Below are 15,727 nucleotides of genomic sequence, written 5' to 3'. Positions count from 1 at the left end.
TCAAGTGATGCTGGTTCTTTGGAAAGTGGTTCAGAGCCCCCGAACCCCCACGCCCCAACCTGAGGGCTCCTGCCCTGCTAATGACCTCCAGCCCCATCTTCCTGCCCAGACTGAAGACACAAGACTGGCTAGCTGTGCAGAATTCAGGAAGACCCAGGGTGGAAATCCCCAGGAATCCTACACACCCTCCCAGCCACAGGTGGCCCCCAGGAAGGTGAGGCTACAGGTGAGGGTGGGGAGGGTGCGAGCCAGCTGACCCGGAGGCTGGGAGCCCCTGAGCTGGGACTGCGAGGGAGGCCACGGTCCCCGGGCGTGCGAGGCGGTGAGTGCTGGTGCCCGCCAGGGGGCGCTCCGCACCAAGTCGAACTCCTCGCGGCCTTCCGCCGGCCAGCCTGCCGCAGCCCCTCCTGGCAGAGGTTAGCCTGGCAGGGCAAGACTTTCTCAGGCGGGGCAGCCGCAGGCTCTTAGCAGGCCAAGGACGGCCATCAACGCATCGTCCCCAGAGGCACCGAGGAGCCAAGGAGCCTGCATCTGACTGATGATGTTGGGCCTGGACAGCTTCTTCCTGGTCCTGCCCGCCTCCCCTGCTCACATGGGGGACCAGGGGGGCAGGGCCACGGCGACGGCCACGGGGTGAGCAGAGGGGGCAGGGAGGCCGAGCGCTCCCTCCAGGCGGTGTCGGAGGAAGGATCCCAGGCAGGCTCTGAGCGGCGGAGACGGCGGTGTCCGGCCCCGGGTCCCAGGTGAGCAGACCCCAGCGGGCAGCACCCACGCAGCTTTCCTGGGCGTCCGCCTGCCCGGGCCCGGATGCCCGCCAGGTGGTGGGTGCTCGTTGGCACGGCTCCCGTGCAGGGGCAGCCCGAGGCTGCGGGGGATGAATGAGGGGCCACGGGATGAACACGTGCTGGGGCCAGTGCAGGACGGCGGGATCGTCCGGAGCCCTAGAAGGATGGGGTGGCCGTAAGCCCCGAGCACCATGGGTTTGAATGCCCCACTTCCACCACGTTAAACTGTGGTGGGGTGACCCACGAGTCCACTGTAGTATTCACTTCTGTGTACTGTCATGTTAATGTATCTGCTCCACAGCTGGGCCTACTGAGTGCTGGTTGTCATTATTAATAATGCCTGTGGGGGCGCCTTGGGTGTCTGTTAAGTGACTGCCTTCAGCTCAGGTCATGATCCCGGAGTCGCAGGATCGAGTCCCACATCGGGCTCCCAGCTCAGCAGGGAGTCTGCTTCTCCCTCTAACACTACCCCCTCTTGGGCTCTCTCTCTCTCTCAAATAAATAAGTAAAATCTTAAAAAAAAAAAAAAAAAATAATGCCTGTGGGTTGGCGGATGCCGGGTGCAGGGCATACCGGCCTGAGTCCAGCACGGCCTGGTGCTCCCAGCACCCTCTCCCGTGGTGAGCCAGTTGGCTGTGTGGCCGGTGCCAAATAAGCTGCTCCTGGCTGAGTCATCCCTCAGCTCCCCAGGACTGCCTTGCAGGGTGCTGCTAGGCACCAGGAGCGCTGCCCCCACTCTGCTGAGCTTACCTGGGATGTGGCTTGCCCTTGAACACTGCTGCCAAGAAAGATGGCTGAGGGTAAGGGGAGGGCTAGGCTGGGTGCTTGGAGAGCAGTTCTGTCTCCTCTGCCCCTGAGGTTCCTCCCACTCTCCCTGCGGCCAACAAGCAAGGCCCACCATATCTGTCCTTCCACCCCTGTTTTCCCCAAAGCAGAATCCCATGCCCCAGAGCCTTGTCATCCTCACTGCAGGCTGAGGTCTGCGAAGGCCCCTCCTCTAACCAGAGCCTTCCTGGTACAATCACACTCCCCACACCCCCACACACATGCACTCCCCCCATGATGTAAATGGGGGCCAGTGAGGGGCAGAGACCTGCCCAGGGCATATGGCACAGCCAGGACAGGGGCCCAGCACACTGGTTCCCAGGGAGGCCTCTTTGCTCTGTGATAGCAGGGCTGACATCTGGCCAGGAGGCAGGTAGGGGCTGAGAACAAAAGTAAGAATGATCATGTCCAAGGGGAAGAACTGACATTTTACACACACACACACACACACACACACACACACACACACACGGGGTCAGTCTCATCTGTCTTATCCTTACAGCAGTCTGCAGTGGGCACTGTATTTGGAGCCGGCTCCCCACATTGGTCAAAGGGCTCTGGCATCTATTCCAGCATCTACCTCTTTCCTATACCAGCCCAGTGCACCCAGCTCCTGGGATGATACCAGGTTGGTTTAGCCAATACGTACATCTCATTCCCCAGCCATCTGGACTGCTTCAAGGATGGATTTGGTTGCCCAATCAAAGCCACAAGGCAAGAGGTATTTGGGAAGGTAGGGAAGGGAAGCTTCCCAGCATTTCTGAGAGAAACACCAAAAGATATGTTCTCTTCCTGTTAGACATGAAGGAGAAAATATTAGCTCCCAAAGCTTGGCATCCAGCATTTTTTAATAATTAGGAATCCTTGGTGTGGATGAAACAGATACCCAGGAAGCAAACAGGGGAAATTGAGGGTGGGAGGGAACCAGACTTGGTTGACATTATCAACTGCTGGATCCAGCCATGCCTGAGGTTCATATTTTGAGGCCTTTCCCACTAAAGGAGCCAATAAATCCCCCCTTGTGTTTGAAGCCAATTTCAATTGTCCTTTATGTTTCCAGCAACTGAAAGTTTCTTACCTGATTATCTTATTTTCACCAAAGATAAAATCGATACTCAGAAGGTATAAACACCAGGTTGCCAGTTAAAATAAGAATAGTCCATTAAATCTGAATTTCAGACCAACAGTGAATACCTTTATAGCAGATACTATGTGCCATGCAATATTTGGAACACATTTACACTAAAAACATAACTGGGCATTCTGTATTTTTATTTGCTAAATCTGGTAGCCCTATTCCAGTAGCTTGTCCAGATTCACACTACTCGAAAAAGGAAAAACCTGGACACAGACCAGAGTTTTCAATTCTAAAGCCCCTATTACACCAGGTCATAGGAAGGGCTTCTTCCTGTCACTTTTCATTCCCCTCGGCCACCCTCCCAGTCCTGTGTGCTTGGAGAATACAAAGAGATGTCACGCTGGGTCCCTAAGGGTCTCCAAGTCTGTCCCAGCTCCAGAGTTCTCTGCTGGCCACTCTGCTGCTCTAGCCCCTGGGCTGGGCTGCACGCTGGCCTCTGGTCTGGCGCCCTGCTGCTCTCTCCAAGGAGTGTGGCTTCTTTGGCTGCCTGCTGTCCCAGGTCACTCCCCGGAGGCTCCACCTGGCGATTCCTCTGTACTGGCCCTGTGCTCCCCCTAGAGAGACCGGTGGCTGGAACTGTCCACAGAAGGCCAAGGCTGGTGCATGATGACACCGCCCCATGCGGTCTAGGACAGTGCTGTCCAGTCCAGCAGCCCACAGCCCCGCTTCCACTTCATGTGGCCGTGACAGCCTGAGTCCCTGCTCTCCCACAGCCTATGGGGGGAAGGGATCTGCCCACACCGAGTGCTGGCCATGCTTGTGTTATCTGGATGGCGGGGATTGGTTCTGCGATCACAAACACGCTACATGGGCGGTACTGCAGAGACAGGGGAGCAGAGGAGACGAGAAGGGGGGTAGGAAGAACATTCTGGGGGCTGTCCTCCCAGGGGATGCTCCTGGCCTCTGTAAACTCCCTATGTATTTAAATGGGACAGCACCGCCCCCTGGGAACTGCCTTTCCCTGAGATTGCCAGGACCACGACGTCAGGGGCGCCTGGGTGGCTCAGTTGTTAAGCGTCTGCCTTTGGCTCAGGTCATGATCCCAGGGTCCTGGGATCGAGCCCTGCATCTGGTTCCCTGCTTGGCGGGGAGCCTGCTTCTCCCTCTCCCTCTCCCCCACTTGTGTTCCCTCTCTCGCTGTGTCTCTCTGTCAAAAAAAAAAAAAAAAAAGACCACGATGTCAATGACACGGATGGCTGCCTAAACGTCACTTGGCAGTTTCCCAATCGGGATTTTCTTTCCGATTTCCCACACGTGGAAATGATGCAGGGATGGCACTGAATTTTCCAGCAATGGAACAAAAAGCCTTACCGTTAGCAGCCAGAGTACCAGGCTGAGGGTCTGCTGCTGGCTGCTGTGGGGGCTACGTCTCTCCGTGAGGGCGTGGGGACCATGTCCTCGGTCTCCTCCCTAGCAGGACTGGGGCCCGCATCAGCTGGGAACCATAGACAGCATCCCGGCAGTCTCTGCACGCTTGCAGGTCATTGTCTGTAGCCACTTTCTAGACTGTGTGGGAAACACAGCTCCTTCTGAATCCAGGTCAGCTGATGGACAGGACCAAGCAGAGCATCTGACATGTGAAGGGCTTTGCTATTTTGCAGCCTTCCTTGTCTTGTTGATGCCCTGCTCGCCCGGAGGGGCAGTTGTCATTATTGTTCCCATTTAACAGATGAGGAACTGATATCCAGCAGTCCGGTGACTTGCCCAAGGCCATTCCAAGATCCCTGGGCCCACTTGTATTTAAGGGACTAATTCCTCACAGCAAGGCTTCTTGTTTGAAATCCAAGAAAACACCAGATAAAGGGCATTCTAAATATATTTCCTTTCTATAGATGCTGATCTCCTGTTACTGGAAAACAGGAATTAGCTTGTCTGCTTGAGGATGTGGTTGGTTCCTTATAAAAAGGATACACAAGAAATTTGCACATAGTCTGCCAGCTTCATTATGCTGCCGACAGCTTCCAGCAAAAGAAGAACATTTGCAGCCAGATATTTCGGTAAGAATTTTATTTTATTCTATCTGGAGTATGATTACCTTTGCTCTTGGCTTCTGGCTTGAGAGATGGGGTCACTTGGCTGAGAGATGGGGTCACTCGAGGAGCTGTCTTGGTCCTGTGGGCTGGAAGCATTAAGGGGCATCATCTGTGGTCAAGGCCTGGGCACTGGCTGATGGTGCCCACAGACCTCACCCCTGAACTTGGGAGCTGTTCTGTGTCTGCCTGAAACACAGAGCCTTCAACATGACCGTGATCGTTGGAGGGATTTGAGTGCAGTGACTCAGGGCTCTGATGACATTCAGAGTCTGGAAGGACCACCATGCCCAGCACTGTGGGGACAAGAGGCAGGTCCTTCACGGGGAAGAAGGTACATCCTACAGCTGCCCTGTATCCTGCTTGGAAGCAATCCAGCCAGACAGTTGGTTCAGTAGCCCCCAGTAAAGTGCCAGGAGGTAACTGAGGCACAGTGAGACACCCCTCAGGGTGGGTCACGTGCAGGTGCCATGTGGGTGGTTGTGCAGCTGCTTGGGGGGACGGGGAGCACACAGATGCTGGCTGGGTGGTTGCGCCGTGGTGTTTCATGTTCTTTGGACCTGGACACTTCCCGAAGATGATTGAAATCCCAGATACCAGAGGAAGAAACGCAGACAGTGGTCTTTAATCTAGCTCTACATTAGAATCATGAAGGAGCTTTTAAAAATCCCCAGATATTTTTAAATACTTGGAGATTGGTCTGGAGTGGGTTCTAGACATCGGCATATTTTTCGGTTCCCAGGTGAACCTCATGTGTGGGCAGGGCCCGGAACCACCTGACTGAGGCTGGGGAGCCTTCAGATGGCACACAGCAGCCCGTGCTGGGGTCTGAGTGGGTATGTGTAGGGATGAGGAGTCAAGCTCTGTGTTCACAAAGCCAGGTCGCCTGGATCTGACACTGGGCTGGAGATGTGCTATGGGACACCGCTCATAATGTGTCATCTCCTGGATTTCCCTTTCTGCAGTAGGGATGGGGAGCAGCTGAAATTAGCCTTTAATTCTGTTTACTTCCAATGCATTAGGGGTCTGTAAAAGCTCCAGATATTTTCCCCTCAGTTGGGTTTATAGTATCATCTGATTTGAAAGGAAACGTCACTTGCTTTTGTGGAAGCTTCTGGCCACCAGGTTTTCATGGTATACAGATACCCATCCGCCCCCACCCCCCCTCCCCCCTCCTGGCTTCAGAGTACCGATGCTAATTCTTTAAGGAAAAGACAAATGAGGTATTGCACGAGATACCTGAATTTAAAGAAGTTGGTTGAATTAAATTTTTAAGGGCAGTGAAATTCACATAACCCAATCAACCATTTTTAAAGCGAGCCATTAATTCAGCGGTGATTCGTACATTCATGATGTTGTTCAACCATCACGTCTCTCTAGTCCCAAAGCATGTTCACCATCCCAAAAGAAAACCCCATACCCACTGAGCAGTGGCTCCCCACCTCCCCCAGCCCTGGCACCCAACGATCTGCTTTCTGTCCCTAAGACATATCTATTCTGGATATTTCATATAAATGCAACCACACAGCATGTGTCCTTTTATGTCTGGCATTTTTGGCTTCAAGTGACATGTTAGAGATTGATCACATGGTAGCGTGCTTCAGTACTTCATTCCTTTAGACTTAATTAATTTTAAAATCATTATCTGACCACAAACAGCTTGGCAGCTTTATAAAAAAGGATCAGCCATGCTGTTCTGTAGAAGGCTTCTGAAAATAGGAAAGTTGGCTAGCAGAGGGGAAGCAGTTTCTCCTCATCCTTGGTCTCTCTGGGTCGGCCATTCTGTCTCTCTTCCTCTCCCGATTTCTCTCTTTCTCTCTGTCGGTCTGTCTGTCTTTCTCTCTCTGACTTTCCTCTTCTCTCGACTCTCTCACCATAGATTCCGGAGGAGGTCATTTGGGAACGTGAGCTTGCTTTTAATGGCTATTTCCAGGGAATTGGGGCAAATGGGAGATTCTTTGGGGTTAAACTGTGATACTGTGCTTCATTTCTTCACTCTGCCCAGAGTTTTCTTGAGTCAAGGACCTGCCATGTAGCAGGAAGCCAGAAGCAAGCCAGCACTTTGGTCTCTTTATTTGGGGAGACCTGGCTAAAACTCTCACCCAGCCATGGGCACCACCACTTGTAAGCTTTTCCTGTGGCACGATCCTGCCCGTTCGGACCAGCTGCAGCCTCTTTGCTCACCAGCTTCCCACGCTGCTGCCCACTGGCCTACCTGGTTCTCTCCTAAGGACTTGTGGCTTCTCCCAGTTAGCTGACCCTCCTGGGTACTTCCCACCATGAGTAGCCACTACAAGTCTGAATCATGTTGGGCAGGAAGATGGTAACCTCTGCCCATACTGGGCCAAAGAGTCCCGAAGGAAGGCAGAAGCAGCTCTGAGTCCAGTCATCCCTTGAGGACCCCAGCTCCTTGGCCCACAAGCTAACCTTCAAGACCAAGGAAAGGGGGCTGCTTGGACTGGGCATCCTCCATCACACCCCACCCTGGTGCCCTCCAATTCTGGCTTTGCTCACTTGGTCTTTCTCTGGAACATCTCCTCTCCCCTCCCTGCTGTGGATGGCAGGGACATGAGGAAACTGCAGGGACCCAGGTGGGGAGGAGAGAGTGTGGGTGAATAGGAGACTCAGAGACAGGGGAACTGAAATCGTAGGAAGGGAAGTAGTAGGTGGTACAGGAGAGGTAGGTTGATGCCATGTTGAGAAACTTGGACTCTTTTTCATGGGCAGTAGGGAGCTATTGAAAGTTGTAAGTGTAGGACTGATTGGATCAGATTTATAGGATACCTGAAACTTAAAATATTATATGTCAACTACACTTCCAATTTAGAAAGAAAGAAAAATAGATCAGATCTGTGGTTACTGGAAGTGGGGCAGGGGGAGAGGGAATTGGAGGAAAGTGGTCAAAGTGTACAAATGTCCAGTTATAAACAAGTCCCGTAGAGGAGTAGCGCGTATAACACGGCAACTCTACTAACACTGCTGTATGATATATTCAGAAGTTAAGAGAGGAGATCCTAGGAGTTATCATCACAAGGGAAAATGCATTTTTTTTCTTTTTCTCTTTTTTTTGTACCTACTTGAGATGGTAACTAAATTTATTGTGCTCATCATTTCACCATAGATGTAAATCAAATTATATGCTGTATTCCTTAAACTTAGAGAGTGCTGGATGTCAATTATATCCTAATAAAGCTGGGGGGCGGGGAAGAATTGTTTATAGGAAGAATGATGTGGCCAAAGTATGTGAAGTCAGCTGTCACCTAGATTCTTACAAAGACCTCCTTACTGGTCTTCCTGATGCTACCTCTGGCCCATCCATCTCCTCCCGATATTGCAGCTGGAGCAAGGCTCTTAAAGCCTAAACCTGATGAGAAGTGGCACTCACTCAGCACATCCCAATGGATTCCCATGTCTGTCCCCCAGCTGACTCACCATTACCCATCACACCATCTCCTGTGACCCCCCACTTGCTGAACACCAGCAACATGGCTTCCTCGCTCTTCCTCAGATGCCCCAGGTCTTTGCATGTGCTCTGCCCTCTCTCCGGAGTACCCTTCCCCCCAGACATCCACACGGCTCACAACTGACCTCCCTCAGACCTTTACCATCTTCTTTTAAGGCTTTCCCTGACCACCTGTCTGTGTCCCAGTAGGATAGGTCATGCAGTAACTGAGTCATGGGTCACCTGTCCATCATAGTGACTCAAACACCCAGGCTGATGAAATAATCATGTCCCGTGGTACTGGCGGCCAGGCCATGGGGTCAAGAGAGAGACTGAGCTCTAGAAAGGTCTCAGGTGAGCAATGCAATCCTCAGTCTGGGAGTCCCACAGGTCACACTCATTGCCAGCTCATTGTCCAACTACCCATAAGGAGTCCAGGAAGTGTCATCCTACCATGTGCCTAGAAGGGGGGAATTGGAAGTATTTGGCAAATGCCACGAATGACTGGACTATTTGCAACCCACTCTGACATTCCTACCCTTCTTCCCTGCCTTATTTTTCTTCACATCATTTATTATTATCTCATATGTGTATGTATGAATTTATTTTTTAAAGATTTATTTATTTATTTTAGAGAGAGAGAAAGAGAGTGAGCACAGGGGGAGGGGCAGAGGGAGAGGGAGAGAAAAACTTAAGCAGACTCTGTACTGAGTGGAGAGCCCGACCTCGGGCTCATTCTCATGACTCCGAGGTCACGACCTGAGCCGAAACCAAGAGATGGACGCTTAACCAACTGTGCCACCCAGGAGCACCTCATATGTGTATGTATTTACTTTACATACTTTACTTGAAATGTAAAATTCACCCATTCTAAGAGTACAATTCACCCATTCTAAGTGTACAATTCCATGATTTTTAGTATATTTGTAGAGTTGTACAACTATCACCACAATCCAATTTTAAGACATTTCTATCACCCAAAAAAATTCCCTGGTGCACATTTGCAATTAATCCCTACTCCCACTCCAGGCCAAGGAAACCATTGATTTGCATTTTGTCTTTATAAATTTGCCTTTTCTAGACATTTTATGGAAATGGAATCATATATTATGTAGTATTTTGCATCAGGATTCCTTCACTTAGCATAGTTTTTGAGGTTCATTCATGGTCTTGTATATATCAGTGGTTTGTTCCTTTTTAGCTGAATGGTACTTCAATTGTACAGATGTACATTTTGTTTACCCACTCACTAGTTGGTTTATTGTTTTATGGCCTAGCATATGACTATCCTGAAGAATGTTCCATATGTACATGAAAATAATGTATATTCTGCACCCATTATAAGGAGTGTCCTATAGATAGCAATTAGGTCAGATTGGTTGATCCTGTTGCTCGGGCCTTCTATGTCATTGCTGATGCTCTGTCTAGTTGTTCTAGCAATTATTGAGATGGATATGAAATCTCTAACTCTTATTATTCAGTTGTCTGCTATCCATTTGTGCCTCATGTATTTTGAGGCTCTCTTGCGTGTGTGTATATTTGTAATTGTTACCACTGCCTCCTGGCCTTGATTGGGCAACCAATCCATCCCTGCACCTGTCTCTCGTTGCCCCTCACCCCTCACACCACACTGACTCACGGTGAGGAGGAAAAGCAGGTATGTTAGTTTGCTCTAGCTGTCACAATAAAGTGTCACAGGCTGAGTGGCTTAAACAACAGAAATTTATTTTCTCCTAGTTTTGTAGGCTAGAAGTCTGAGGTCAAGATGTTGGCAAGGTTAGTTTCTTCTGAGACCTCTCACCTTAGCTTGCAGATAGCATCTTCTCCCTGTGTCTCTACGTGTCTTCCTCTGTGTATGTCTGTGTCCCAATTTCTTCTTCTAACCAGTTATGTTGGACTAGGACCTAATGACTTCATTTTAACTTAATTACCTCTTTAAAGACCCTACCTCCAGATACAGTCACATTGTGAGGTGCCAGGGGTTAGAATTTGAATATATGGCTTTTAGGGGGAGATACACCCATAACATCAGGAAGGAGCCCTCTTGTTTTCGTGGGCTCCGAGTTGGCAGCCCTGAGGCGTCTGTGCCCCAGGAACAAGGAGGCTGGGGAGAGGCTCGGCAGAGCCCCTAGTGAATGTCTAGACAGAAGCTCTGCCAACACACTGCCCACTGGGGAGCCAAGCGGAAGCCACACTTACCCACCCCCAGGGACTGAACCAAGGAGGGGCTGAGTCAGAGGGTTTCCTTAGGGAGCCATTTCTTACGATGATTTCTGTTCCTGCACATCTGGGAGAAGTGATTTGACCCTGAGGATGATTGCAAATAACAAACCACAGAGAGGGCTCACAGCCCTTCTGTGCTCCGCAGCTCCTCCTCCCCTGCAGTCTCATTTAATGCTGCCCCTGCTTCCTGGGGGCAGAGCAGCTCCCCCTGTCCGGGAGATAAGGAAGCTGAGACTTGGGGAGTACTTTTTGACTCCTGAGGGCACCCAGCCAATGAGTGGCAGAGGCAGGACTCAACCCAGATCTGAGCTGACCCATCTCTAGTGCTCATTCACAGCTGAAACTCTGCCTTTAGGGACATTGACCACACCCTTGGCCACAGCCATCAAATCCCCCACCTGAATCTGAAACATGCCCATCCAGCTCCCCCACAGTAGGACTGGGTTCTCTCAGTGCAAACTGGCTTCTCTCAACAAGTTAGAAGGCTGTCAGTGCCAGCCAGAGACCCCAGAAATAAGGAAAGAAGGAAGAAGCATCCTGGTGACCTGGGAGGAAAGTGAAGATGAACATGGGAAAATAGATGCCCATGGCCTTGACCTTCAGATAGCTGCCCTAAATGCCATCTCAGAGTCAGGGCATCCTGAAGACCAGTTCTGCCCAGTGTTCTGTTAAGCAGTGGCCCTCCCCCCTCTACCCAGACCTCTGCTCCCTCCTGCTCTTTGTCCCATGTTGTGATCCAACTCCTGTTACCTTACCAGTGCACAGGGAAAGTCAACACTCCCACCTTACTGCTGACATCATTTTCCCAATTCTGAAAAGATAAGACTAGTCTTTGGAGTAAGCCAGGTCTAGATGTAGATCCTAGGCCCACCACTTACTCTGTGAGCTTATTCAGGTTACATAATCTCTCCATTTGAGTTCCTCACTATAAAAGGGAGATCATGAGAGGTCATATCACAGAAACTTTATAAGGATTACATATCTAATAAAAAAAACAGAGTGTTTAAGGGAGGGCACAGAGTAATTCTTGAATGAATAAGAATTTCTGTCCAGACAAACCATTGGATTCTACTATTAATCTTTGGCTCTGAGCTGTTGCCTTTGACAATTTTTTTGAAAAGAAAGTGGAATGATCAATTTGTGCCTGATGGAGACTCTGTGTAGGGGCATAGGGACCCTCTCCTTGGAACCAGGCACCCTGTCTTATTTCTCCAGTGTTCAGGGAGTGCTAATTCAATACCAGTCAACTGAGGGTCCCAGAGAAAGTCAGACTGTCATAGAGATGAAAGCTAGCTGGGACCATCAAAGGTGGCCACACCTGGGAAGTTCACTCAAGGGTTCTCTAACGAAGGGTTGATAGTTCATTTAGTCACTCAGTACACAATCGTTATGCCAGGCACTATTCCAGGCACTGGAGATACAGCAGGTAACAAAACTGATAAAAATGCCCACTTCCTGGAGCTCGTTCATCACTTGTTACAATCTAATGGTGAGATCTAAAGGAAGCTGTTCTTTGAAGTTTTCCATGTAGATCATGGGCCTCTGGGAGGTGAATCAGGATCTTCTAGGGACAGGAAGGTGGGAGGTACAGTAGGAGTTGTTTGAAAAAGAATAGTCATTCTGTAGCAGCTATAAAATTTGACATGGAAAAAGCTTGGAAATTGTCATTTCCACCCATACAACAAGGAAAAATGTAAATGAACTTCAAATCAATGACTTTTCTTAGACTCATCAGAAAATAGAGGTCCCAGGGCAAACCACCACCACAAATCTGGAGACATTGGGGAATTTAGAAAATAAAGCCAAGATCAGTTTACCTGAAACAGAAGCCACTGGAATCATGATCTGGTATGAACACTGAAATGCTAAATTTGACTCCCTGCTGGAGGCGGGCTCTAGATTAGCTTGAGAGTGAGAAACTCCTGAGGGCCCAGAATCAGCCAGTGGGAGGGGCACACTTTCGTGGGCTTTACCTCCAGGAATGCCACCAGATTCTCAAGATGAAGAATCAAGAAAAATCCCTGTATGCTTTGGACAAGGGGAAGGGAAAAGTAACCATTGGGAAAGATGACCAGAATGTTCTCCATAACAAAGGCCTGCCCTCCAAGTAAAACCACTTACCAGAGCCATAGTGACCTGGTGGGAGGGTAATTAGCCAACCATCTAGACTTCCTTCTTACCTCAGGGGAGGAAGAAAAAACAGGGGGTGGCCTATTTAATACTTCTGAGGGTCAGAGCCCAGGGACTCAGGCCCACAAAAAGCCTGAGAATTAATCACAAGATTATAAAATGCTTTCCGTCCTCACACCTCACCAACACATCAGCTGGGCTTGAGTGTAACAGTGCATCGCAGCTGAAGGAGCTGCAAACAGAGGCTCTATTTAGGAAGGAGTTCTTAGGGAAACCCAAAGACCATAGAGAAAGGAAAAAAAAAAAAAAAACAAGGAAGTCAGAAAAACTGAAGCCCCTGGCACTTACAGTTACCATCAACGTTAATCACAGCACTGTGCCCAGCCAGATTAACATAAAACCTCAAACCAAGAGCTACTCACTTCACTTTCTGTTACCCAATACATTATCTATGGCTTCCAACCAACAATTACAAAACATGCTAAACAGCAAGACAAAAAACACAGCCTGAGGAGAAAAACTAAGCACACATAAAGAGCTTAGAAGTCACCACTCCATCCTAAGAACAGGTACAAGCTGAACAGATTGGAAAATCAACCACCCTCTGGGAGCCGTAAGAGAAGGGAGGACACAGGGCAAACCACTGCCTCCAGGATTGGAGACAGACAAGCAAGCACAAGGAGTCACAACTACAGCAGAGCCTCACATGTCAATGCCATCGTGGGAACCAGTCCAAGCAGAGGGAAACCTACAATGTAGCTGATGAATTGCTGGAGGCTCAGTGTGGACGGCTCTGAGAGTTAAGAACTCCAGGGGGACCCAGTCATAGGGGAGCCCCACAATACTGTGCGATTTACCTCCAGGAGCCTGGCCAGGTTCCCACAGTAAATATCAGCAGGAGGAGAGGAAAAGGAACCATTTTTGACTAGTGTGCTCTGTTCTTAACAAGGCCTGACGTCAAGGGAAACTAGTTCATCAGAGCCCAACCTGTTGGAGTATGATCAGAGCCTTACTGACCAAAAGAACGTCAATACCCAACTCCAGGCAGCTCTATCCAAGCATCAGAACCAGACTCAAACATGGCAGAGATTTGGGAATTGTAAGGTGGAGAATTTAAAATAACTATGATGAGTGTGTTACGGACTTTCTGATGATACCATGAGTTATCTCACAATGGCTGTGAGGTGGGGATTAGCATGGAGGAAGTTTATGGGGACCAGCACCTGTAAAGAGTCAGCAAGCAGGACTGAGCAGAGGGAGAAGCTGGACTATGATGGAGGCACAACAGAGCCTCAGTCAACTGCACACTCAGCCAAGGCTGGGGTGGGCGCTGGGGGCTGTGCTGAGTCGGGGCGAGAAGATGAGGCCTTTATACCCCCACAGTGACTAGCCATGGGTGGCAGCTGCCCCCAGGAAGGGAGGATATCTTAGGTGAAGACATCTCCAGGGCAGGCAGAGGAGGGGGGCTGCATGTCAGTCCTCGGGACACCCAGGCTACACAGCAGAGCCCATGACAGGCCATCTCTAGATTTTCACGGTTACAAACAAGGCTGTAAATGCACTTTTGTCTGCAAGATAATGCATCTGCAGGATACAGCCCCCCCGGGGGCCAACCTGCTGGGTCAAGGGTGAGCCCTCTGTTCCTCCCCGAGTCCTGTCACTGGGCATCAGCTGCCTGTGAAGGGTGGTGTTCATCTCTTCACTCAGACTTCCTGGGCTCATGGAAGGCAAGGCAAGCTCTGACCCTCCCCGCGGGACACGTGACTATGCCCCCACATCTTACCTGGACCAAAGAAAGGAACTCTGGGGCGGGGGGGGGGGGGGCTGCATGGAGAATGACGAGGAATTTAGGCCCATTTTATGATGAAATCCTGTCAGTTATGAATATGCTTTAACAAATATTACTGAGTCCGTGACCTGATGACTTTCAAAAGTCTTTATCCCTTTTTTTTTTTATTTTCAAAAGTCTTTATCCTTTAAATTTGCTAACAAGGTAACCAGGGAGAATGAAATGCCTTGAAAGCAAATTTCTGGGCCTGTCAGTGGTTTGGGGGCCTCCGGGGTGGGCGGGTGCAGCTCACGGAACAAGCAGTCAGCTCCATCACACACGTACCATCTGGTGGTGATGGTACGTGATGGTGCTCACTACAGAAGTAGACGGAGCCATCTGGTATCAGACACCCTGGCAGGCTGGGGTGGAGATGCTGGCTTAGCCCCTGCTTGCGGGTGACCTGGCACATATCACTTACCACCTCTGGGCCTTACTTTCCTCTTAGAACAGGAATGAACAAGACCTTTTTGGAGGGTAGTATGTGTGAACCATGATATCAGGGCTTGGCACGCGGTATGTGCTCAGCAAATGGTAACTGCTAACATAGGATTACCCCAATCTGCACTGAAGGGAGGTGCTCCCACCAGGGCACAATATGCTCCTTACTGGCAGGGCCGGGTCTGCGTGAGTGCATGGTTGCGAAAGCAGGGCCATCCTCAACAGAGAGGGCAGGCTGGATTCACGTGCCCGCTGCGAGCAGGGGAAATAGGCCTGATGTCAGTCCCCTGCTGTCACCTCTGGCTATTGCCCTTTCTTTGAATCCCAGGGTACTGTGTTCAAGCCTTAGGGACTGATTCTCCAGGCAGCTCACAGTATAGGGCCAGGGCCCTGAGGCTAGACAGTACCTTTTTGCAAATGACAGAGGTACCCTTCTTCAGGCTGAGCCAGCCCCAGGCCCAGACCACAGAGCATGGCCTGAACAAAGCCCCGTGCATCTCTTCTGCAAGGCACACTGGCAGCTGGGCCCAAATGCCCAGACCCACAAAAGGGTTCTTACAGTGTGTACCCCAAATTATAGGTTTGGGGTCTTCTGTGAATCCCTTGGGATATTGGCAGAGACTGATATTCAAAATTGCAAATTTGGAGACAGGAGAAAGATGCCATGGACACAGGCCCAAGCTGTTCCCCATGGCCCTGCCCTCAGAGAGACCAGAGCCTCTGCACAGTCCCTGGTTCTTTGCTCTCTCCCAAGCCCTGCCCTGGACATAGGCCCGGGAGGGAGTGTGACAGGCCTTGGCCTTGAGGGTTCATATCCAGAGGGAAGATGAGAGCCTTGGATATTTGTCTTACCCTCTCTGATTCTGACACCTACTGGGTACCCAA

At 50.2% G+C, this 15,727-nt stretch overlaps 1 protein-coding gene across 7 annotated transcripts in view; it reads left to right on the top strand.

The window, feature by feature from the left end:
• The first annotated feature begins 607 nt into the window (after nucleotides 1-607).
• Nucleotides 608-15,727, top strand: part of ARHGAP22 (Rho GTPase activating protein 22) — a 172,338-nt gene continuing 157,218 nt past the window's right edge. For all 7 annotated transcript variants that reach the window (XM_027594589.2, XM_027594579.2, XM_027594570.2 and 4 more), the window contains exons 1-2: nucleotides 608-743; nucleotides 4,581-4,745. In XM_027594589.2, the coding sequence (XP_027450390.2) occupies nucleotides 4,694-4,745 (52 nt within the window). In that variant the 5' untranslated portion in view covers nucleotides 608-743; nucleotides 4,581-4,693. The remainder of the gene's footprint in view (nucleotides 744-4,580; nucleotides 4,746-15,727) is intronic.

This window comes from Zalophus californianus, chromosome 15, assembly GCF_009762305.2.
Source record: "Zalophus californianus isolate mZalCal1 chromosome 15, mZalCal1.pri.v2, whole genome shotgun sequence".
In the NCBI taxonomy this organism is placed as follows: Eukaryota; Metazoa; Chordata; class Mammalia; order Carnivora; family Otariidae; genus Zalophus; species Zalophus californianus.
The sequence above is the reverse complement of the archived record's forward strand: the minus strand, read 5'-3'. Positions and strand labels throughout refer to the sequence as shown.